We start from the raw sequence: 24663 nt of genomic DNA, 5'->3' as shown, positions 1-24663 counted from the left end.
CTTTAAAGCGGGGCGGGGAACCCTCCCAGAACACTTCTCCGTTCTCCTGCATAACCACTTACTTCTCATTTAGTTTGGTTTGTCTTTTAGCGGAGATATCGGGCAAAGCCACATTTTCTCCTGTAACAATACCCACCGTTTCACAACATTCTCTTGCCACTTTCCCCTCTCTCTTAATCACAACCAAAAAAACTGAGCACGGTTTTGCTTAAAAGGAATAAACCTTCCCAAATTCCTTTCCCCACCATTACTTTTAAACTACTCTTACGCTGTTGCTGCATGATCTGGCCAATGCGAAGGTACAACTAAGATGGAACATACTTTCCTTGTTCCTAAAAAACGAACGAGTCTGAAGAAGTTAACACCAGAGAACTGGCAGCCATTGGTTGCATTGCTTAGAACAAATGGTATACCAAGTCCAGGTTTTAAGAGTACATATATAGGATGAAATTGGCTCTATTCCAAAACATTTGTTTTCTTCGTTTGATTTTGGTACAACAGTCTAATGCAGGCTACCCCTCTGGAATTCCCCAGAAAGTAACTTCATACAGTTGCTGCGGCCAACTATATCTGGATACGTAGGTTTAAATTACACAGGAACCAACTTGCTTCTCAGAAAGAATCCATTTACCCTGTCATTCTGGAGGGTTATAAACCAAGCAATTTCTGACAAGTCTCAGCATCGCAACCTTCGGAGCCCAAACACACTTCTTTCTGAAACAAAGAAGCAATAAGCAAAATTGAGTGTAATTGGTCGGTACAATCAAGTGTTCTCACCTGCAGCATTTTTACCAAATCGCAGAAGACAATGCTATGCCTGCATAACCAACCACGCTACTTATTATCTGACAAATAACTACAAAATAACTTGTCTTAAAGTTGGGGGCCTGCAGCAGAGGTGATAACCATTTGGGAAGCAATTGCTTCCTTCCTTTTTCCTCGCTGCTGTCTCCTTCCATCCGATCATTTGGATTGGTTTCCATAACTTCTCCAACACCTTGTTCTGTGCATCTGAACAAGGAGTCCTTGAAAGATCAGGTCTTGAATTTGAACTTCGAGGACAGGGTCTGCTAGCGCTAGCTCCCTTCTTTCATTTTGGACGTTGAAAATGGCTAGAAAGAGTTGGTTATATATCATCACTGTCATGGTGGGGGGAATTCTGCCCAGCCACTTTCCAGCTCCCTTACCTCTATCCTGTCAGAAAGGCCAAAAGCTTTCATTCCTTGAACTTTGTCCCAAGGCAATCATCGAGTTCCTCTCTGTTTTCCTCAAATCCGAACACGCAGAGTCTGGCCTGAAGAGACAGGTAAAAGTTACCGTTAATACAAAGCACTGGGAATAACGGCTGTAATTTTCCGCATGTTGTTGGATGATAAAACAGACACGGCTGGCACCAGATATTTTCCACCCACACTCCAAACTAAAATCCCAAAACAGCTGTTCTCAAAACATTTGTGTAAGCTTTCAAAAACAACCTACTGCACAAACCCTCGCTGCTTTGAGAAACAAGCAAACAGGCATGGGAGAAACGGATAAACGCGAACATTACATCCAGTGCTACAAGGAGGCACTTCAATGACCATGAACCAGTGCAGGGTAGGAGCTGGGTCCAAGATGCCTTCAAATGTGGGTCAAGGTGTGGTTCACCCCACCTTTGCTGCTGGCCAACTCTCCTTGCCAGTCTCCCACCCCATTTTACAAGTGAAACACTTGGAGAAGGCAAAGGGCTTCTTGACATCTCTTTAACTGGAAACGATGCTCCCCGAGTATGTCGAAGTATGTAAAAAGAATAAATATTTTCTACAGCGGATCGTGGGATTTCTAGGGTTGTTTTTAATCGGGGCTAGGAGGGACTTAAGGCAGGCTATTTAAATGTACAACTCCAACCCTGCAGTCTAATATTATTTTAGTTTTAAGACTGTTTTTGTAACTAAGCTCTTAAAGCAGCAGACAACATGAAGCTTATACAACATGATGAGATCCAGCGCCAAGGGCCTTCTGGTGGTTCCCTCACTGCAAGAAGTGAGGTTACAGGGAACCAGGCGGAGGGCCTTCATGGTAGTGGCGCCTGCCCTGTGGAACGCCCTCCCATCAGATGTCAAGGAAATAAGCAACTATCCTACTTTTAAAAGGCATCTGAAGGAAGCCCTGTTTAGGGAAGTTTTTAATGTTTAATGCTGTATTGTGTTTTTAATATTCGATTGGGAGCCGCCCAGAGTGCCTGGGGAAACTCAGCCAGATGGGCGGGGTATAAATAATAAACTATTATAAATTATTATTATTATTATTATTATTATTATTATTATTATTATTATTATTATTGTTATTATTGTTGTTAAAGCAAACGAATGATATCAAAATTACAAATCATAGCGTGGGAGAGCTAAGGATTTTTGCCGCTCGTTTCTGCTGAACGTATAATATGGTTCTTCCACTGAGGTCAAGGGATAATGTATAGCAGCAGATGTTTAGGGCCTCTGCTCTCGCCATGCTGAAGATCAACAATAATTTTCTGTTGCATGTAGTACACAAGTGAGAGCAGTTTGGGGTGTAGAAGGTGAAACTGCTGTTTATGAATGGAATTAGGAGCTGCCCTTTCTCAAAAGGAAGGTAAGCTGGGCTTCCAGTCCACATTTCAAGAAATGTCCACATCTGTTGGTTTGATTCCCAGCTGTTTTTGCTCACAGCACCCATTTTGAGCTCTTCAACCTCTTTATTTGTTTCAGCTGCTCAAACAATAGCAGGACGCCTGTCTGTCCCAACCCAGTTTTCTGTTCCAGCTGTGAAGCCACTCTGGGGGTGAGGGACTAATAGAGGACTGCACAGCTGCAACTGGAGTCCTGAGTGTAAATACCAGGTGTATTTGATATTCAAGTGCACATGACAGGAGAATCCCAGGCGGAATGATTAAACAGCTGCTCATCCCGCTGGAAATCAAAAGACACCGACAGTCATTTCAGGAAAGACCCTGGGCTCTGGCAGAATCCCCAGCTAAAGAGACATGGGGGGTTCGCAGCATTGCATAACACATCTGTGTGTTATCTGCAAGATAATCCGTTTCCTCTGTCCATGGCCAAAAAAACCCCAAGAAAACAAAAAACAAACAAGAACTTGGAAAATTTGGGTGGTTGCAGCTTCCCGCCTATATGGACCAGCATAAACTCAGATGTATGCTACAGGCAAAAGTATTGTCATCCTCATCGTTGCCAATGCTATGGTTCATATTTGACAGATTTGTTTAAATTATTCCTAGGACACCATTCAGGGCTGTGCCTTTGCAAAATGGAGGAGATACATAGCTTAATAGGCACCTCAAACAAAAGCAGAAAGCCTGTCAAGATAGATAACAGCAAATCAAGGCAATTTATTAGAAGAAATCAGTGCATGGATAGCTCAGCTGGTTAGAGCGTGGTGCTGATAATGGCAAGGTGGCAGGTTCAATCCTCGTATGGGACAGCTACATGTTATTGCATTGCAGCGATTGGACCAGATGAGCCTTGGGGGTCTCTTCCAGTTCTATGAATCTATGAAGACACGTAGGCATTGTAAACTTAAGTGAAACCACAGGATTTCCGTATTGGAGGGAGGGATGAAATAGCTCACAGTCACGTAGTCTATAACACATTAAGGAAGTCAGCCTGGAAGAGGTAACATTTAAGGCCCATTTGAAACCCTGCACTGAAGCAGCCAAACGCAATTCCTCCGGAGAAGAGTTCAGTGGCCTCTCATTTCAGCCAGCCAGATGAGAATGGCAAGGGGGGGGGGTCCAAACCTGACCTTCATGTTCAGGAAGAATGCTTAATAACCCTCATCTTTTATTGGTGAGCTACCCAGTGCGGAACTAGCGGCTTGTCCAGGCTCTCTGATTTCATAGAACCATAGAGTTGTAGAGCTGGGAGGGCCATCTCATCCAACCCCCTGCAATGCAGAAATCTCAACTAATCCATGACAGATGGCCATCCAACCTCTGCTTAAAAACCTCCAAAGGAGAGTCCCCAACCTCCCAGTGGAGACCATTCCAGTGTCGAACAGCTCTTACTGTCAAAGAGTTCTTCCCGATGTTTAGTTGGAATCTCCTTCCTTGTAATTTGAAGCCATTGGTTTGAGTCCTAACCTCCAGAGCAGGAGAGAACAAGCTCGCTCCCATCGTATGCAGACAGGACTTCGAAGCCAACTCTCCTGAATCGGTCCAAGTTTAGGAATCCAGTTACTAAACCACAGTAGTTCTACAACGTGCAGTAAATAGCATGCAGTCCAGAATAGGGCCGGCCTCCCAGAATCTTTGCTGGGCCCAACACCCTTGCACCCTCAAATGAACGTTCAGATCCTAGGACTCAGCCACACTGGAGTTTACTGTGGATGTGAAGCTACTCTGCATCTTTGTTTTTTTTAAATCTTTTTCACAGCATTCAACATCCTCCCTTATCCTAGTGGCAAGCACATTTTCTCAAGCTCAGGAAACGGCGAGACGGATATCGGAGGCCTTAAACTAAGCGTTCATGAGAGTGGATGAAAGTTCGCAAACTGCACATGGAAACAGCGACCCGTTAACAACCGAGTGTAGCCACCGCCCTAGGAAGCTTACCTATAGAGCTGAGGGCATGACCTTTTCAAGGCAGCTGATGACAAGCCCAGCCTGCTCTGGTTCCTTCCCCTACTCTTTCTCAGGAGGTCTCTCATTCTTCCCCAGGCCGGGTTGTCACCCTGCGGAATATGCGAAGCCATTTTAGCACAAGGCGAGTGGACATGAAAACGGTTCCTAAGCTCGCACGTGGTCCCCACGCAACTGGTAAAAACACAAGGCGCATGCCTGAAAGGTGAAATCTCTTTTTCTCAAAAAGGTTCAGAGTAGCCTCTTTACGGTCAGTTATTTTGAGAAGTAGGATATAATTTGCGACGACAGCAGCTTCCGGTTTACTCTAAAAGGATGATCCATGATAATATGCTGGCATTGTGAGAAACACAGCCCAGGGGAAAAGCCTGCAATCGCTGCAGGTGCCTCTGGGTTATCAGCATTTAACAGGAGGAATTCACCCACATAGTGGAACTTTAGGTTTGTGCGATTAAAGCACAATGTCACCCTAGCACAGCAGTCACACCTTTTTCTTAAAGTAGGCTTTTGTGGTTTGGAAATGATGAGGAAGTGGATTGAAAAGTACTGAACGAATGTATGATGGATAGGAAGTCGTGTCAACCCCTTGCAAGCAAAGTTGGATGAATGCTTATTGTCACGAGCGTATTGGAACAGAAATTCAATAAAGGCCAGGCATACTCTTAACCGTGCAAGCAAATCAGGATCAGTCCTGGATAAGCAGGCCACCTGGAGAAACTTGAGTTATTTAAGAGGCACTAGTGAACGCCGTTGCCCATTCGCACGTCTCTGGAGGAGCCTTCAGTGAAACTAGGCTAGCACCGAGGACCATACTGATTGGGTGCTTTTGATTTTTAACCCCTTCAAGGGTTTTAAGAAGGTGCCTATATGCACGGAGTATAAAATGTTTCATGATAACATTCCCTATCTGAGACATGGAGTGATGTCATGCATGAGTTCCATTCTGCCTTCAGAAGCAAGAGCCACTTGCCGGACGGCATACGGTAATCCCCATGCCAGCAGCAGCACCACACATCAGGAATATGCCATGGTTTTTTTGTGTGTGATCCACAAGGAATTTGCCCTCCTAGTCTAATTAACAGAATATTCATTATGCTAATATTGGTGCATAATTGCATGTGGCTCTCTAAAGTATATATATATATATACTGATATATATATATATATATAAAGTAAATATATATATTTGCTTTCCCAAAGTGATTACTTACTGAGGCATTTCTGCTAATGTCAAAGCCCCAGAAATAAAAAGAAGAGAGCACAGAATTAATATTGGGAGAACGCCTTAGCTCTAAAGCCTTCCAGTCACCGTGCATAATCGTATGAACAGTGCAAAGCTGTTTAAGGTAAGCAGGTTGAGGGTGCAATCTAACCCCCACCGCACCTCACCCCACCCCACCCCACCCAGCACAAAGGGTTTTGCATTGCCCTGTTAGGATACAATCCAAAGTGATCTTGATATCATCCAGTATTATTATGAGAGCTGTTCCTCTGCAGACAGCATGATAAGATGTGTAGGAATGTGCAATAGCAGCTGCTGCAGGACCGGCTTCCACTGTAAAAGTGCATCTGACAAAAGGGGGGGGGGTCCAGTCCACAAAAACCTACACCACACAGACATATATCGCTCACCCTTTTCATGGCTGACTCCTTTAGGAGATAAGTTTTGCCATCAGTCGCACAATATCCATCCCTGGACTCATTCTCTCCACTTTTCTTTCCATTCGACAGCTGTAACTCCATTATCAGCTGGTTATTTTCCGGATCCAGGCGAACATCTCTCCCTGCAGTCAGAAGATTGATCGATGTAAATAGGTAGCTTATGCCTTTTACCAGCTGTTACAATCGTTCAGAGTCAGAAAAGCGAGTGCCTAGCGTACGTTTTCTGCCGTTGCCTTCTTGTGCAATGGCGAAGGGAGATTTGGAATGGCCCAAGACATCTCGCCGCCTGAGGCAAAGGATAAGATGGTGTGCCCCCTAGCTTTCCATTCCATGCGCAAATGCAAGCCAAACTTGAAGCATTGAATCTTGTGATGAGAAAGCAACTCTCCACTGCAACTGAGAGCAGCAGGATAGTTTAGGGCAGAGATGGCCAAAGTTGGCCCTCCAGCTGCTTTGGGACTACAACTCCCATCATCCCTAGCTAACAAGACCAGTGGTCAGGGATGATGGGAATTGTAGTCCCAAAACAGGACGCCTGGCACATTCAGCTCTGTGCTGTTAACACCTTGCTGCCACTTCCTAGCCACCTCATTCTGTCTAATGGCAGGGCCGGCCCTGAAGGAGATACACAGCATATGCAAAGACTAAGCTAGAGAATGCCGTGATGTGTTGGTCACTCAGAGATCCAGGCCAAAGTTACTGCATACCCTCTAATATTTCTCTGATGATAACAGGGACATGAATAATAATAATACAGTGGTACCTCGGGTTACAGACGCTTCAGGTTACAGACTCCACTAACCCAGAAATAGTACCTCGGCTTAAGAACTTTGCTTCAGGATGAGAACAGAAATCGTGCTCTGGCGGCGCAGTGGTACCACAGGTTAAGAACAGTTTCAGGTTAGGAACGGACCTCCAGAACAAATTAAGTTCTTAACCCGAGGTACCACTGTAGTTATCATTTATACCCTGCCCATCTGACTGGGTTGCTGCAACCACTCTGGGCAGCTTCCAACATATATAAAATATAATACAACAGTAAACATTAAAAAAAAACAAAAAATCTTCCCTATACAGGGTTGCCTTCAGATGACTTCTAAAGTTACTTCTCTCCTTGTCTTGGGGGTTGCAGAACTCCATACCTGCCAACATTTCTCCGATGAAAATAGAGACATCCTACCATACCCTCCAACATTTCTCTGATAAAAATAGGGACGTCCTGAGGAAAAGCGCAACATTCCGGGATCAAATCAGAAACTGAGACAGCTTCTGTAAATCTGGGGCTGTCCCTGGAAAATAGGGACACTTGGAGGGTCTGTTGCTGCCCCTGTTAAAGTGATGGCTGTGTTAGAAAGGAATTACCTGGGAGCAGATCTGGTGAAAAGCATGTGCTTTGTGTAATGTTGCCCATGTCTACTCAGAAATGTCCTATTGCATTCACCCACTGAGCGACTGCGATTAAGACTTATTCCATAACAAGTGCATTATACATTAAGGTCAGTGGGCCAGAAGACAGAAACCTACCTTTGCTTGTTTTGTCACTGCTTCCTCCTCCTACTTCTGGAATGATTGAGAGGTCAGACATGTTTCCGTTCTGCACCAATAGGCTGTGCGGTCTGCTCTTCCCAGGAAAAAAATTCTTCCCTTCTTGGTATGAGCTCAACAAAATCCTGGCAGCTCCGCAGGAGCAATGCTGTAGAAAACACTCCTACGCCAGGTGAAAGAGGAGATATGCCTGAGTTTAATTTGCAGCTAGTCAAGAGTATGCAATTTGGCGCCACAAGATATCACAAACAAATTGCTGGAATTCCATGAGAGAGATGGCCAGCTTCTTCCCTAGGAACTGCTTGGCCAAAGTAAGCTTGCCTAACATAATCTAGGAAGACAGTGAAGCTTCACCCCAGAACACCGAGACCCTTTTGGAGACCCTACTTGCGGTTTTCCAGTTGTATGTTCAATTCTACAAACATAAAATACGATTTTGACATTCCTGTGTATCTGAATTCTGCTCCAGATTCCAGTTTCTTTGTGAAGTTATCCATAATAAGCATTTCAGAGAGGTAAAATCCCTTCAATATTTTCATATGCACCATTATGCATATGTTATATTACCACTTACAGTAGTCATACCTCGGGTTACGGCCGCTTCAGGTTGCGCATTTTCAGGTTGCGCACCATGCCGAACCCGGAAGTACCGGCACTGGTAACTTCTGGGTTTCGGCGCTCGTGCAGAAGCACTAAATCGCGCTTTGTGCATGCGCAGAAGTGTCGAATTGCATCACGCACGTGCACAGACGCAGCGGCGCAGGTTGCGAACACGCCTCCCGCACGGATCGCGTTCGCAATCCGAGCATCCACTGTACAGAACATTATATGTCTGGCTTAACAAGAAGCTCAACAAACGGAAAGTAAGATGACAATAAGCCGAGGGTCATTCCTATATAAGTTACCCTGATTAATATCACGTTTAAAATTAATAACAATCTATCTTCATATGTAATGTCTGGATAGTGATGGAATATAGAATTCTAGCTGCTGCCAGCATATAAGAAACCAATCCTTTATGCTCCCACCTCACTGAACCTTCCACGTAACTTGAAATACTTTTTTGGTTGACTTTTTATTTCCCCCCCCCCAATATTTCTTTAGCATATGACATTCCCATCACGTGTGGGAAAGAGTCCCCGCTCTCTTTCCGACACTTCCAACAAGTGGCCAGTTTTTATTGATTGCGTGTATCTTTACAGGGGGAAATATACTATTTGCTCATTGTTTTAAAACAGTTTTCTCTTGTTGCCATGTTTAAACAAAATCTATATGTGCTCTTACAAAAAAAATAAAATTCCCCAGATATCCACTGGGACATTGTCCTGAGCCCTTTTCACCATGTATTGCATTGTATCATATTTACAAATTAGTGCATAGATTCTATTTTTATTTATTTACAGCTAATGCATGCCTGTTGGTCTTCGCTTTTGCCTCTCTTATCTCACACACAAAGAGAGATACCTCAATGACAACAGAGAGAGGTGAAGCTGATTCTCAAATGGCTCTCACATTCCAGGAGAGCCCTTCCACTGAGAGGCATCTCCTTCAGAGAAGAAAAGTCCTAGGCCACTCTGCCAGAGCCATCAAGATAATCTCCAGATGCCCTGCTTCTTTCATTAACCTTCTCCTGGCCAAATCTCAGGCTTACAACCAAGAATTGCAGGGTTGTAAGGGAGCTGTAAGAATTGCAGGGCTTACAACCAAGAATTGCAGGGCTGTAAGGGAAGCGGGTGGCGCTGTGGGTTAAACCACAGAGCATAGGGCTTGCTGATCGGAAGGTCGGCGGTTCGAATCCCCGCGACAGGGGGGAGCTCCCATTGCTCAGTCCCTACTCCTGCCAACCTAGCAGTTCGAAAGCACGTCAGAGTGCAAGTAGATAAATAGGTACCGCTCCGGTGGGAAGGTAAACGGTGTTTCCGTGCGCTGCTCTGGTTCGCCAGAAGCGGCTTAGTCATGCTGGCCACATGACCCGGAAGCTGTACGCCGGCTCCCTCGGCCAATAAAGCAAGATGAGCGCCGCAACCCCAGAGTCCGCGACTGGACTTATTGGTCAGGGGTCCCTTTACCTTTAAGGGAGCCATACTTATAACAATAAGCAGTGCTATTTTTCGAGAAAAATAAGTGCCGGAGTTCACCATGAACTTCTCCCTTGTTCTCTTAGAATGGCAATGGCACCCACCTGAGATGTCAGCTGAAAAAAAGCCCTGACAATAAGATATCTGGAACTAACAAGTATAGCCTTGACTTTTGGAAGAAAGATCCTGTCTTTTAGGCCTAAACTAAAGAGCTAGAGAGATCAAGAAACAAGAGGCTAGTGTGTACAGTCATGAGATAAAAGGCAAAATCTGTCCATTTCAGTTTCTCTCCTGTTTCCATCCTTATGTACAGTTTGCCCATCAGTTGTGCATTAATTTGCAGATTTTTATTTTTAAAAATCAGCAGGTAAAAATCTGCATGCATTTTCATGTGCATTTCTCCTAATACATGCATTTTTTCATGCAATATGTCATCATCTGATGCATACATTATTTTAATCAATATGTGCATTTTTCTGCACGTGTTTGGGTCAGAGAACTGCATCATAAAACTGAGAGAAGTCATCACGTCAAAGCTCTGTTATATTCAGTTACTGGTTTGGTTGAGAATTAGGTAGGTTTGCACCTTGTGTACAATATAGAGGTAAAAGGTACCTTTTAACCTTCACAATATAGATCATTCAGGTCATGCACCTGGTCAAAAAGGTTCAAGAACTACGCAACTCTTTTGTACCTCTGCCCTCCCCACTTTTGGCTCCAGAGATTCCCTGAGCTTGCCCCATAGCTTGCAGGAGCATTTAAATCAGTGTTTAAAGATGTTTGCTTAACTCAGTCTGAGCTGTGATTAGTAAATTGCGCAAAAAGTACTTCAGCTAAGAGCACGTTCTGTTCATTTTGCAGAATTCTGTTTTGCATTTTTCTGAGTGGAAAATAACTTTTGTATGATTCATAATGCATGCATGCATTATGAGCTGGACAAAATCATATTCTAAACCAGGTAATTGTGGACTTTGGCAACATAGCGCTATATTCTCTGCAGAACAAAATCACTATAGGCACTATGCACAACATCATGCCATCTGAAAACTTGTGAGAATAGCCGTGACCCTAAAACCAGGTCCCATGTGGGGAGCACAGATGAAAAGTGCTGGATTTTGCAGCTGAAGACGACATCGGAAGGATGAGAAAAAGAAGGGATTAGATACCGGGGTGTCCAAAACTTTTTTCAAAGAGGGCCAGATTTGATGAAGTGAACATGCGTGAGGGCCAACCAAAGTTCTTGACCTTTTTTTAAGATTTGAAATTGTTGAGCTTAACCCCAAAGCTGTTGAGCTTTCTTTTTAGGATTTTAACCCAGAAAAGAAACTGCCACAGGGGCCGGATTGGGCCCCCTGGCTGGATTAGAAGAATACAAAAGAGATGATTTGGGAGATGGCAGGAGACAAAACCAGCTGCATGGACATCAAAAAGACAAAACTGAGGAAGGAGACAATGATATGACTAATCAAGAGGAAGCTGAGAGATTGCATTCTTTTCTCAGCTCCTACTCTGCCCTGATCTGTGACCTTGACAGAGACACATAATCTTGCTTGTGTAGACTGAGCCGGTGAACTGCGATATGACCCTTCCTGACAGCAGGAGCCTTCCAACTTGATTCTATGGTAACTTTCCAATACTACAAAACAGGAGAAAGCAGGAAACCGATTGGATGCTCAGATTAAAAATAAACTTGGGAGGCAAGCCTAGAAAGTAATGGAAGCCCACCCATGCCAGAGGATCTGGAGATCCATCCCAGGCATAATAGAGCTGTTCTGGCAGAAATATGGCGGCAGAACAGGACGAAAAGGGGTTGAATCGTGGCTGGGATGTGGGCATCCACTGACATCAAATCCTGAACTCAGGCAAAGACCCGGTGGGCGACTGAAGTTTACATCACTCCCAGGCCCGGAGTAAAGAACTCTCCCATTGAGGGGGGAAACTACACCCAAACACTAGTACCAATGCTAGTACCATCTCTGATTTATTGCCTGTGGTACAGCCTTCTGTCTCCCCCCCCCCCCCCGCCATGTTTGCTTTTGAGCGGAGAGTTTAACCCCTCTGGCTGGGTTGGCACAGGGAGAAGCAGAGGTTCAGCTGGCATAGCAGGGAAGGCATACCCGGCGAAAAGGAGTCCTGTGCCCAAAATCCTTTCCTCTTACCTCTGTTAGCTGGTTTGCTCTCTGCTCCTTCTGCAAGCTGCCGACTTGCTTCTGTAATCTCAGGTTGTGCTCCTGCAGCTGCCCAATTTTTTCAATAAGTTGGCAGATGTGTTCCAGATAACCCAGGCCTGAGCCGTGGGCCTTGGCATTTCCTTGGTTCACCTACAGAGGAAGAAAGCACCCCACCGATGTTAGGTATTTTTGGTTGAAACACACATGATGTTTCCATGGGTCTTCTCAATTTTGCTCCCCCTCGGATCAGTGCCCTAAATCCAGCACTGGCTACAATTGGGGCACAAATGTGTATCTGGTAATTTATGTGTATGGTTGCAAATGCAGGTGTCTGAGCAAATTTAAAAGGCGAGTTCGCTTTGGTCTCTCCAGCACTGTGATTTGCAGCATGCCCAGCGGGGCTGCAAGCCAAGTTTGTGTGTGTGTGTGTGTGAAAAATGAGGGAAGGGGCAGGAGACCCGAAGGCCCCCAGGGCCACCCCAAAACATTGGCCTGGCTATCAAACAGCTCTGCATTTTCTCTCTCTCTGTGTGTGTGTGCAGAAGCTTTGCAGCTTAGAGTCATGTTTTGTTTTGTTTTACATCAAGAAATGTGTTTAGAACTGGAAATTTGCCAGCAGTGATGCTGGAGTGTTGCACTGAAACTTCACAGCATTGTGAATTCAAACTGGGAAGCTGGAAGTGCCCGAACGGAAAAGCAACGGCCCCTTTATAAATAAAACTTGTTCCAAAAACGGCGGGATGGGTTGTGCCACAGAGCACGCCTGCAGGAAATCACAAAGATCACTCAAAATCGGAGCTAATTCTTTATAAGTAAGAACGCGATCGTCACAGGCTGGGCTGAGCATGAGGCCTAATGCGCACCAGCAGCTCATCCCCATGAATCAGTTGCCGAGACTGAAAGTAATTACTCTGTAATACCCCTCCTCACTCTCTCATTATATATAAGGGTCTGGTGACTTTGGTTTCAGTGTATCTGAAGAAGTGTGCATGCACACGAAAGCTCATACCAAGAACAAACTTAGTTGGTCTCTAAGGTGCTACTGGAAGGATTTTTTATATTTTTTATTTTGTTTTGACTATGGCAGACCAACACAGCTACCTACCTGTAACTGGGATTCATGCTGTAAGCCACGAAACGTCTACAAATACTGTTCTGAAACCCATTCCAAGCAACAAACCCATATTCTGGGGAAAAAATAGTCCAGGAAGGCAACTTGGCTTGATGGGATTGAGGCATGAATCTCTAAAACTTCCACAGAAATTACGATACCCATTCTGGGCAATAAGCAAGAATTGAGAAAATTTAAGCAAGAACCAACTTCGTGGTAAAGTGCACATTACATTGAACCTAAGGTAAAGGTAAAGGGACCCCTGACCATTAGGTCCAGTCGCAGACGACTCTGGGGTTGCAGTGCTCATCTCGCTTTCAGGCCGAGGGAGCCGGCGTTTGTCCAGAGAAGCTTTCCGGGACATGTGGCCAGCATGACTAAACCGCTTCTGGCACAACAGAACACCGTGACGGAAACCAGAGTGCACGGAAACGCCATTTACCTTCCTGCCACAGTGGTACCTATTTATCTACTTGCACTTTGACGTGCTTTTGAACTGCTAGGTTGGCAGGAGCTGCGACAGAGCAACAGGAGCTCACTCCCTCGCACGGATTCGAACCGCCGACCTTCCGAATGGCAAGCCCAAGAGGCTCAGTGGTTTAGAACACAGCGCCACCTGCATCCCAGAAGCCACGTGTAATAAAATGCCGGCACCCTTTTCTTCCGCAGAGTGCTTTCTACCTGAGTGAGGTCTGAAGTGGCCCTACCTGGAGAGTTTAGGTTAGCTCAGTTGGTTAGAGCATAGTGCTAATAATGCCAAGGTTGCGGGTTCAATCTCCGCAAGGGCAACCTGCATATTCCTGCATTCCAAGGAGTTGGACCAGACAATCCTCAGGGTCCCTTTGAATGCTACAGTTCTGTGAAGCTGTGATTTCCTGTTCCAGTACACAAGTCCTTTCCCTTGACGTTTCCTTCCTTTTTCATTCTTTAATCCTCATATTCAACTTAATCAAACACTTCAACACTGTAATTCGCCACACAAATCAAATTTCTATTTTCTTGGCTCTCCACCCCAGCAGCCCCTTAATTGATTGCTTCCTAAACTGCTTGTTCCCTTCCTTCTCTGAATGGGCTGAACAATGAAACCACCTATTTAAGAGAACTCAACTATCCTTTGCATGTTGTTGTTTTTTAAAAGCATCGACTAGGAGTGCTATTTCACTCTCATCATAATAAGAAAGATCCTTTCTTCTGGTTTGGGGCTTCTTAGTGAGTTTGGTGATTCCCAAGACCTTCTGTTTGCACTCAGCCGCCACCGGGATGTCAGCACAGCAAAGCTCAGTGAAACTGAGAGGAATGCTCTTCTCCTGAGCCACCTTAGACTCTGCCTGAAAACAGTGAGGGGGGGGGCGGACTCTTACTGCCTCCAAAAAGAATTCAGCATGGAAAGTGCTTGGTTTGGGGGTGGAAGAGAGAGATTTGGCAGGAGCAAAGCTACACTCCTATGATGCAATGGACGCAATGTAGTTGTTCTCCTGAGCACTTCAGGTTGCCAAGTTTGTCCCATGCATGGGGGGAGAAAGGAGGAATATTTGCGTTTCCCCCGCCCCCCATCACTCAGCTGTGCTCAGATGTCCACAACCATAGACACAGCGCACATGTGCACACACTCAGATCACCGAAACCCTCTTAGGCCACCAACTCCAGACTGTCACTATTTTGTGAGAGGGATTCTGTTGCACACTGGAAATTAAGTTTGTGCAATTTAAGAGGATTGAAGTGTTTTGGCACAGCAAATCTGTGTGTGTGTTGTGGTTGGGACCAAAAAGTGTGAAGATGCATAAACTCCCTGCAAACTAATCAGGATGGTTGTTTACACACAACCTGCTTTCCAAAAAATAAATAGATCAGAATAAATGTTCAAGGAAAAGTCAACATCATACAACCTCTAGAACAGTGGTTGTCAACCTTTTTTTTGGCCATGCCCCATCTAAGCATCTCTAAAATCCTGATAACCCTGCCCCCGTGACATATAATTCTTATTATTCAAAAAGTAAGCTATTCACATGGAGGAAGCCTAAAAGGCCATTAACTTGGTCTAAACAAGCTTCCAAATTCCCCCCCCCCAAAAAAAAAATCAAATTGCCTCCCAGTTGGGCATGTGCCCACATTGGGAAACACGGCTCTAGAACATAAGCTTTGTGCAAGCAGATATTATTATTATTATTATTATTATTATTATTATTATTATTATTATTATTATTCCCTGCCCATCTGGCTGGGTTGCCCCCAGTTCAGGATGAATGCTCAATAAACAGGTGTTCTAGAAGAATGCTTAGTGTGGAAAGCTGATTGCAATTGCACTGGTATCTTTCAGTGGATTATTCTGCAGTTATTCTGGAGAACCTCCAGCCCTCCATCCAGAAACAGCTGGCTGGAAATCGCATAAACGGCTCAAGACAAAACACACTCGTACAGCCTCTCTCTTAGGAAATAAACACAGCGTGTGGAAACTGGAATAGAGAACAGAAAACTCAGAACAGTCGACTACCAGAGCTGCAATTCTAACACCACAACTGGGAGTAAACCCCATTTAATTCAATAGGGCTTACTTCTGGGTAGAGAGGGTTAGGATTGTGCAGTTAAGTGAAATAACACCGCCCAAGGAAATGGGCATTTCACTTGCCAAAAAGGTGCCTTTTGTTCCGCAATAACTAATTGAGGAAGAGTCTGGGCATTTCATCCGAAGAGGAATCTTACCTTACTCAGCCTACAGCATTCGTCCATGTACTCATCCAAACTGTCACTTGTGGGGTATTTTCTCAGGGGGTACCCCTGCAGGAGCATCTCTTCAAAGTTGTCTTTTCCGCAATCATCACCAGGTCTTTTCTCTTCTTTAATGGGGAGGAGGGATTCGCTGATTTTCTCTTCCAAGCACTCTGCTTGGCTTCCACCCAAAAAAGACTGTTCAGCATTTCCCACCTCTGGAGAGTCAGTGCCATCCTCCAAGCAAATTGCCAGAGACTGCCCTGCTGCCGGTTTGCCATCTGAAATGCACAGGCAAGCATCCACAGCGTCTTTGCACACTCTTGTGATTGCGTGGTCAGCTGCTGGAGAGGAAGAGGCGCTCAGCACCCCAGAGTCACAAGAAGGATCTCTGCTGTGGAGCACAAAGCTTTTCTCAGAGCCCTTGGGCGTGGAGGGGGAGTTGGCGCCACTCGGCAACTCCACACCAGAGTCTTCCGATTCAAACTTGGCTAATCTCAGCGCCTGATGTTTCGGCATTAATGTGTCAAGGCCAGGGAGCGCAGTAAGGCACTCGGCTTTCACTGGCGCATCACATACGATGGTTGGACTTGCTGGATGCTCTGGGGCGGCGCTTGATTCCGGAGGACCAGGTTCTGTTGCAGAGTCGGAGGTGGTTGGAGAGTCTTGTCTTAGCCCTTCACTTTGATTTTTATCATTGCTTATTATCTTCATATTGGTCAGAACCACCCTGCTGTCAGCTGGCGGGGTCCTTTTGCCTAATTAAAAAGAGAGAGAGAGGGGACAGCCATAAAGTTTCAGTGGCATAACGTGGGTTGCCGTTGCCTGGGGCAGGGCAAATGTTGCGCTACCTTGATGGGCTGGACAGCTGGGGTTGAGGCTGGTGCCGTGGTGGGGGGCACTTTCCAGCCCCCACCCCCTCAACCAGGCTGGAACCCTTGTGGGTAGCGGGGTGTGGGAGTGGCATGATGGCGGGCATCAGTGTGGGAGAGCTTAGGGCTGCCCTTGCATGCCCTAACATTGCCTGCCAGTCATAGCTGCATCAGTAACGTCGAGTGGATGCACTGCCAGCAGCGACCACGGCTTGGCCTCTGCCTCCCCCTCCTCCCCGGCCTTGGCCACCACTCCCACCGGTGCCCAGCATTCCCTGGCCCCCACCTGCTGCATCCTTGTCACCTCCCAGGCCAGGAGAACCAACCCCTCATAACCAGCCCAGGGGTAAGATGCATGCAGGCATCCAAGAAGGAGGCACCACCTCAGCCCCGTAGGGTGATGGCCCAACCTGAGTATAGCCCCCAGCTATGGAAGGTGGCAGGAGCTCAGCAGTGAGCCTGTTGTGGGGTGTGTGTGTCTGGTTGCGCCCTCTCATAATTTTGCGCCCAGGGCCACGCACCCTGGCTTCCCACAAGCTATGCCACTGCAGAGTATTTCCATCCTTAAGGTCATCTCATAGCTATGTAATACGCTCCAATTACAGGGAGATTCATGACTTTCTTGACCTCCTGTAATGTTTAATTTGTAAGATTCTCTGCCCACAGGCCTACATATAGAGACTGGCTGTAAATATTCAGAGAGAAGGGCAATGATCATGACGCATGCTAAAAGCCAACCTCCTCACTAGCCAGTTAAGACAAATTTGGAGGAAAAAACCAGGCCCAGCTTATGCATGGAATTTTTGCATCGCTTATCTTGGAATTGCGCCACAGAAATAACAAGTATTGAATATTCTCTTGTATCTCGAACTCCCTGTCTGTGGAAAGGCAGCACATTAGGGAACTGACTTCGAACTTAGACATCTAGATTGAATCCCTGCACCAGTGTTGCATGTGTCATGAATAAGAATCAACAGAAGAAAAACTGCTACAAGGAGCAGTGTGGGTCCAAAGAACATTTTCCGTGGCTGTGTTGTTGGGGGTGGGGGTGGGGAGAATTCAGTCAGGGAGCTCTGATTCATATTAAACAGGAAGGCAATTTTTGTTGTTGTTGATTATATTGACTGTTTTTAATTTACTTTGAAATCAATGTGTTTTTGTTTTGGAGCACAATGGATCCTACAATTATCTCCAAAACCTCATAACATTAGATAAAGACTTGTGAGAAAGACAACAGGTTGTATATTTATAAATGTGGAATTGAGGATTAGGGTGAATTCCTGGGTTCTTTGTTCCCTGCCTTCTCCTTCTTCTTCCCAGGGCACCACAGGTGGTCTTTCCCTCAGCACACAACACAAACTTTTCACCTCATAAGTCTTATTTTAAACACATGATGACATCTGCCTTTTCTGCCATCTCCAAGAAAATAGCCGTTTCCTTTCTGAAACAATGGACATTTTCCACTTCTCTGATGGCTTCTGTCTCCTGCGGTGGGAAAGGGAACTGAGTAATCAGACACCCCTGAGAATGCTGAGGGGGTCTGCGGCTCGGTTCCTCATATAGGCCGCCGGGCAACCTTATCCAACAGAAGAGCTGGCTTCATCCTGCGCTGCATGCAGCAAGCAACTGCCATGCACATTGTATTTTTAGGCATACACCTTGCTTAAGCATGTCATGTGTGAAGCGGTCCTCCGTTGTAGACTCACCGAGCAAGTGATCCCCCATGTTTCGCACTTGGATCTCCCAACAGTAAAACAGAAATGTTAATGGTGCTTCCATACCCTCCAACATTTCTCTGATGAAAATAGGGACGTCCTAAGGAAAAGCGGGGGGATGCGGGTGGCGCTTTGGGTTAAACCACAGAGCCAGGGCTTGCTGATCAGAAGGTCGGCGGTTCGAATCCCTGCGACAGGGTGAGCTCCCATTGCTTGGTTCCTGCTCCTGCCAACCTAACACTTCGAAAACACGTCAAAGAGCAAGTAGATAAATAGGTACCACTCCGGCGGGAAGGTAAACGGTGTTTCCGCGCGCTGCTCTGGTTCGCCATAAGCGGCTTAGTCATGCTGGCCACATGACCCGGAAGCCGTACGCCCGCTCCCTCGGCCAATAAAGCAAGATGAGCGCCTCAACCCCAGAGTCAGACATGACTGGACCTAACGGTCAGGGGTCCCTTTACCTTTAAGGAAAAGCGGGACATTCTGGGGTCGAATCAGAAACCGGGATGGCTTCTGTAAATATGGGACCTGTCCCTGGAAAATAGTGACACTTGGAGGGTCTGTGTTTCATTCATGTGATGTGCTGGAAGACAAATACGCTAAAATCTGGATGATAAAACTGGAATAGAAATTATTATTATCCACTTATTTATAAAGCGCTGTCAATATGCGTGGTACTTTACGCAGCTAAAGAAGCCAGGTCCCTGTCAAAATGGGAGAACTGGAAGGGATCTCATACAATGGGTTCCAGGTGTGGTCTGAACAAAGAAGAATAGGGGGGTACGATTTATTCAATCCAGAGAGAGGTCAGGAAAAGGAGAAGGAAGGAGGCAGAGGCAAGAGGGGAAAGCCATTCCTCCCCCTTCATGGACTCGGTACAGCCCCGTATTTGGGTTTCTGCCCGTGTAAAACAACCTCCAGGACTTCTCAGAGCTGGACATCATCGCTTCAGTCTGGCGTGCCCTTATTACGTGAAGGAAGTTTAGAATGCTAACATTTGCCAGCAGCCTTCTACATTGGGGATTAGTTCACCTCCACAGCCTCGAAGGAGATTTTTTTATCAAGCAGTTATCTGGCACTTGCGTTGCTGCTGCTTCCGTTTCGTTCTGGCCGAGAGACGGCTGCTTCCAGTTCAGATTCTTCCTCTCTGGACTGGCCATGGCCCCGGAGTGTTTACGAAATGCACAGCTATGGTTGCGGCACCCTTCACAGAACCATAGCATTGTGGACTTGGAAAGGACAACAAGGGTCATGTAGTCCAACCCTCAGCGATGCAGGAAACTTTCTGCCCAGAATTTGTCTCCCCATGCATAGATGAATCGACACATCCATGCACCACCAACTGGCCGACCGAGTTGTATCTACACATTTATGCTAGACCTCCTCAATGCTCTGGGACTCAGTGTTTTTTTCTATCTGAAAAAAATGTTTTGTGCCCCAGACCCGGGGCTGATGAGAAGGCCGAAGTTGCCCATTCACCTCCTCTAGTCCCTGCTAAATTCTTAAAGGTTCATTGAGTTGAGTTGGAAATGTAGCAATTTTTCTTTTTTTTTTTTTATAAGAATTTATTGACATTTTTACTTATAACAACATACAACCTTAACCACACCTACATTTATACACATACAAAACAAATACAATTACACATCTTATACAAAAATTGCCATGATTTTTCTTCTTAATTAGACATCTACAAAAAAAAAAATTTCTTTTTCCAATCTTGACAGTTGACTTCCCCTGCCTTTTCACCTTCGAGTTTATATCCATAATCTACTTTTTAACCTCTTCATTTAAAAAAATTAAACTTAATTATATATATAAAGTAAAACATTCATCTTAATCTTCATCTTAGTCTTAATCGTCTTAATCTATAAACTTAAACCACTTAAAATGACTTCATTTATACTACATCCTCATAGGTCCTCACAAATCATCCTCATCAAATCTATCTCTTCTATCCTTTGAACTGCTGCTAATAACATAAAAACTTGAAATATCTCTTTTCATATTCAAACAAATAATAAAACAAACTATTGTTGACAGTGTTCACCCTCCGATTTCAAAATACCATAACAGATTGCTTTAGATTTTACTTAATACTTCACCCCACACCCCCTCTGTCCATTCTTCTTCTCCTGATGGCATCAGCACTGAACTTCCATGCAACTTCCCTCTCCCAACGTCCACAGATCCAGGCACAGTCCAAAGCTCTCCTTGCCACGAGCTCCGAGGTGTCCAACCCTCCCTCTCTCAGCTTCTCCGGTTCTTTGTAGCATTCCTTTTCTTCTTGTAAATACCTTAATTCTCTGTCCCTGGCCCCCGAGCTCACACCTCGGGGACTGGATATAGCAAATCTTGACATCGCCTTGGGGCTGCCACCCCCAACAAGCGAATTTCTTCTCCGAAGTAGCTCATTCATTTCTTCCCATCTTTCCATCCATCCTCTCAGCTCTTTGACAAGATTTCCTTCCAAGGTGTCAAAAGTTTTGTTAGCCTCCTCTGTGGGCAGTTGGTTCCATTTCAGACCCCCACACAAGACTTTGACTTTTCTGTAAATTAGTTCCACCTTCAAGGCAGTGAGCCTTTGTTCATCTGTTAGTCCAGAGTTCAGTACCAGTTCAAGGACGAAACCCAGCATACTGGCAGAGGAGGAGGAAGTGGGTATCATATTTCTTCTCGTGTCTCTTTGTTCGTCGCCATTTTCCTAAGCTGGAGCGCAAACACCGCAACTTTAAATAGAGATATTTTCCGCTAGTTAGCTTCCCAAGAAAAAAGTTTGCCAGTCTCATGTATCGATTTTAGATACTTTATAGCCAGTTCTGTGGCAGCAATCCCTCAAATTGGTTAATTTCTTAGGCTCGAAGGGAGGGAGGCAGGCTGCCTTTCTCCTTCCCCCGGGATCGTTCCAAAAACACGATTTCTGCCAAGATTATTTACTCACGACCACCGGGTTCCTTTAGCTCCATTCTTCACAGGTAGAACTTGGACGCTCACCGCGGGCTTTGCCGCCGCATTTGCATCCCGGTTGGGGCATATCCCCGTAAGCCCGGCTCCGTTGTCCCTTCACCCCCACTCCCCCTTTACAGGGGGGTAGGGGAAGGGTTCGGAGCCTCCGCGGGCACAGCCGGGGAGCCCAGGGTGCGGGACGCTCTTCCCGCACCCCAACCGGAGCCGCGCGCTGCGGTAGCGCGGCTCCTAACCCCCGGGATGGATCGGGCGCCTCGCAGCCGAAGCAGCCCCGACCACCCGCTATGGCGTCGCCAGCCGGAAGTCGGAAATGTAGCAATTTTTCTAACCGTGGTCAATGCCATCCCAGACCCTCCACTATCGCCACGGGATTTCAGAATTGGGCCGTAAACTAGGGGGGAAAACATGCTGGTCCTCTGACCATTCACAGGCAGAAAGAGCTGCTGTAACCTAAAATAAACTGAACAACTGATGCCAGTTTATTGTGGGATTCCTGCCCACTGATTCTCCTTTGCCCCACTGCATTGTTGCTATCAGGAAAAGGGATTGGGAATCTCACATTTCCCTCAAAACTATAATATTTTCCTTATATATACTATGAAGTATATCTGTTTGTGTGTTTTTCCTTTTCCAATTATTTTGTTTTTTTTTTCTAACCCACTCTCTATTCTAAAATAAAACTTGATCCCAGATTCACTAGCTCAGTTATCTGCTTTCACATATATTCATGGTTTTATGACCAAGTTATAAGCTCTGAACACATGTTTGAAATGTCCCAGCAGGCAGCCTTGGACTGTGGAAAAGTCAGAGTAATTTGTGGTGACTAGAAAAGCAACGAGGGAACAATTCGGGAATTTCAGCATTCGAAAACCCAGGTGAAACATTTTTAAAGGGGAGATCACGGTCTGAAATCGGGGATCAGCTAAAGAACGGATGGCACATCATGGATCCCAAAGATGAGACTCAACGTGCTTCAGACCACACCTTTTATTGGGTAAACCACTTAAGCAGAGTTGGGCAGGGAGCTTTTACATTCAGATCTGGGCAAACGTGACTGACCCACATCCTTGTTCCGGGGATCTTCTCCAAAATTGGGGGTTTTAGCTCTGCCACCTAAGATAGTGCATGCAATTCTATCTTGTTCTGGATTCCTGCGGGGATTTAGCATTCAGAGCAGGTGGCGTTTGCTCGATATCTGGAATCCCATGAAACCCACCCAAGGGGAGATTGTCTCCACAAGTCCAAGTACACTCTTGCCCCAAACGCTGCCTCTTACATTTCTGCTGCCTTCCTAACTTGCGAGCCCAAATTCTCCCCGGCCTCCAAGAGCCCACAAAAACGTTCCCGTCGGTTCCAGCCGCTTACCTTTCTTCCACGGAGCGCTGATGGAGAACGACTGGTGCCAGCTGAACATCTTGGAGGGGCTAAACATCTGGCCGATGGAAGCGCAGGCCCACGAGTTGAAGCCCTTCAGTGACATGTGGGAACGCTGGTGGCCGAAAGAATCATGCTTCCAGGAGGAGGACATTCCAAAGTCCCCGGAGGGTGTAGCAGCGGAGTGCCGGGTGGGCTTGGCAAGCCCGGCCTGTCATCTTTGGGCTCCCAGGAAGAAGGGGGGAGAGAGAGAGAGACTCACATGTTTTGTTTTCTCACCCTAGTCCCAAAGGAATGGAGGCAGGAGAGAAGGAATTCTCTCATTCCAGCAGCTGCAGCGGCAGCCAGAGGGGCTGTTCTTTTGCAAGCTGCGGAGTTGCAATCGCAGGCATTCAGCCAGCTGTGACATAAAAAGGGATCAGCTCTCTGGAATGAGTCTCCTTTGGTTGATAAGCCAAGACGACTGCAGGGGTTTGGACTACCTTCGCTATCAAGAATGCCCTCCTGAGAAAACAAAAGATGCCAGTCTGCTTGCCCAACGTCAGATTTCGCTGTTTCTCATTTTTTAAATCTCAGCTGGGCGAGGGCAAGGAAACAGCGTAGAGTATTATATTTTCCCTGCTTTCCTGGACAACGCTGTTTTGGACCTCTGCTTTCACTTTTAGATCCTACCGAGCTGTGAAAAAGATTGGGGACATTTAGACAATTCCCCCCACCACCCCACCACCCTCAAGGACCCAGATCTACAGTGAGGAAGACTACAGCGTTTATTTATTTCGCTTTCTCAAAGTCAACACCGTAATGTTTTCTTTTTTTATAAAGAAGAAGAAGAAGAAGAAGAAATCAGGGTAGCCAGCAGCAGCGCACAAAATTAGGAAAAATGTATAATTACAGCAAGCCACATATAAACACATGTTTGTAAGTCCAGCTTTCCTTTCTTTGCCTGGGCTCAATGGCAGGAAGGAACTGTTGCAGGCGACCCACCCATCCTCTTCCCTTCTGAATCCACATCAGGATGAGGGCGATGGGAAAGTAGAGATCGGAAAAAGAGAATCTCAAACGTAATAGGGCCCCACCAACCTCTGTGCCCCCCTTCTCCCTGGGGGCCTTCAAGATCCTAGCCTATGGAATTCAATTCAAATATAGGTTAAACAAACACACCATTACAACACAAAAGCGTATTCCGGTTATATTCTGCTGCCTTGCAATTTTCACTGCTACCACAATGACTGGAAATGGAACAGCAGGAAGACTGGGGGATCAAGTCCACAGCTAGCCCTATCACTAAAGGAACAACTTCTCGCTTATTTTCAGCCCAATTCTAATAGAAGTCCTGTTGAATTCAGTGGGGCTTTATTCCCAGGAAAGTGGACCAATGATAGCAGCCTTACCAATTTCACGTGCAATATAATAAAGGAGCAAACAAAACTTCATTTCATTAGTGGCAGAGCTGGCTGAATGTTCATACTAAATCAACCCCTTCGAGTTGGTCACTACTGCGTCCATTTCACAGCCAGAGAGCTGAGAAAAAGAATTGCTTGTGTTGACCCAATAAGCTAATACCTGAGCAGAGATTTAGGCCCTTTACCACTCAAGATGTACTGAACTGCCATACGTCCAGGTATCACTCATAAAAATAACGTCCAGGTGTATTTTTTTTCTAAATCGGCAAAAATTCTGGGGAAAGCCCCCATCTAAAGCTTGTATACTTCTGTATCTCCTTGGTTTGGGGGTTGCATAATTCCATACCTGCCAACATTTCTCCGATGAAAATAGGGACATCCTAAGGAAAAGCGGGACATTCCGGGATCAAATCAGAAACCGGCACGGCTTCTGTAAGTATGGGACTG

The 24663-nt window shown here is 45.8% G+C and overlaps 1 protein-coding gene across 2 annotated transcripts; it reads right to left on the bottom strand.

Annotated features, from left to right (window-relative positions):
- Positions 1 to 1187: 1187 nt before the first annotated feature.
- On the bottom strand, positions 1188 to 23129 carry LOC117046535. Of its 2 annotated transcripts, XM_033148506.1 has the most exons (8): positions 22805 to 23129; positions 15880 to 16643; positions 12057 to 12218; positions 7799 to 7982; positions 6245 to 6396; positions 5824 to 5850; positions 4586 to 4704; positions 1188 to 1294 (listed from the first exon to the last, which is right to left on the bottom strand). In XM_033148506.1, the coding sequence occupies exons 1-8, from the start codon at positions 22965 to 22967 to the stop codon at positions 1198 to 1200; spliced, it is 1668 nt and encodes a 555-aa protein (XP_033004397.1). In that variant the 5' UTR covers positions 22968 to 23129; the 3' UTR covers positions 1188 to 1197. The 2 variants fall into 2 exon arrangements, with proteins under 2 accessions (XP_033004397.1, XP_033004398.1); XM_033148507.1 differs by lacking the exon at positions 5824 to 5850.
- Positions 23130 to 24663: the final 1534 nt, after the last annotated feature.

Source organism: Lacerta agilis, chromosome 5 (assembly GCF_009819535.1).
Source record: "Lacerta agilis isolate rLacAgi1 chromosome 5, rLacAgi1.pri, whole genome shotgun sequence".
NCBI lineage: Eukaryota > Metazoa > Chordata > Lepidosauria > Squamata > Lacertidae > Lacerta > Lacerta agilis.
The sequence above is the reverse complement of the archived record's forward strand: the minus strand, read 5'-3'. Positions and strand labels throughout refer to the sequence as shown.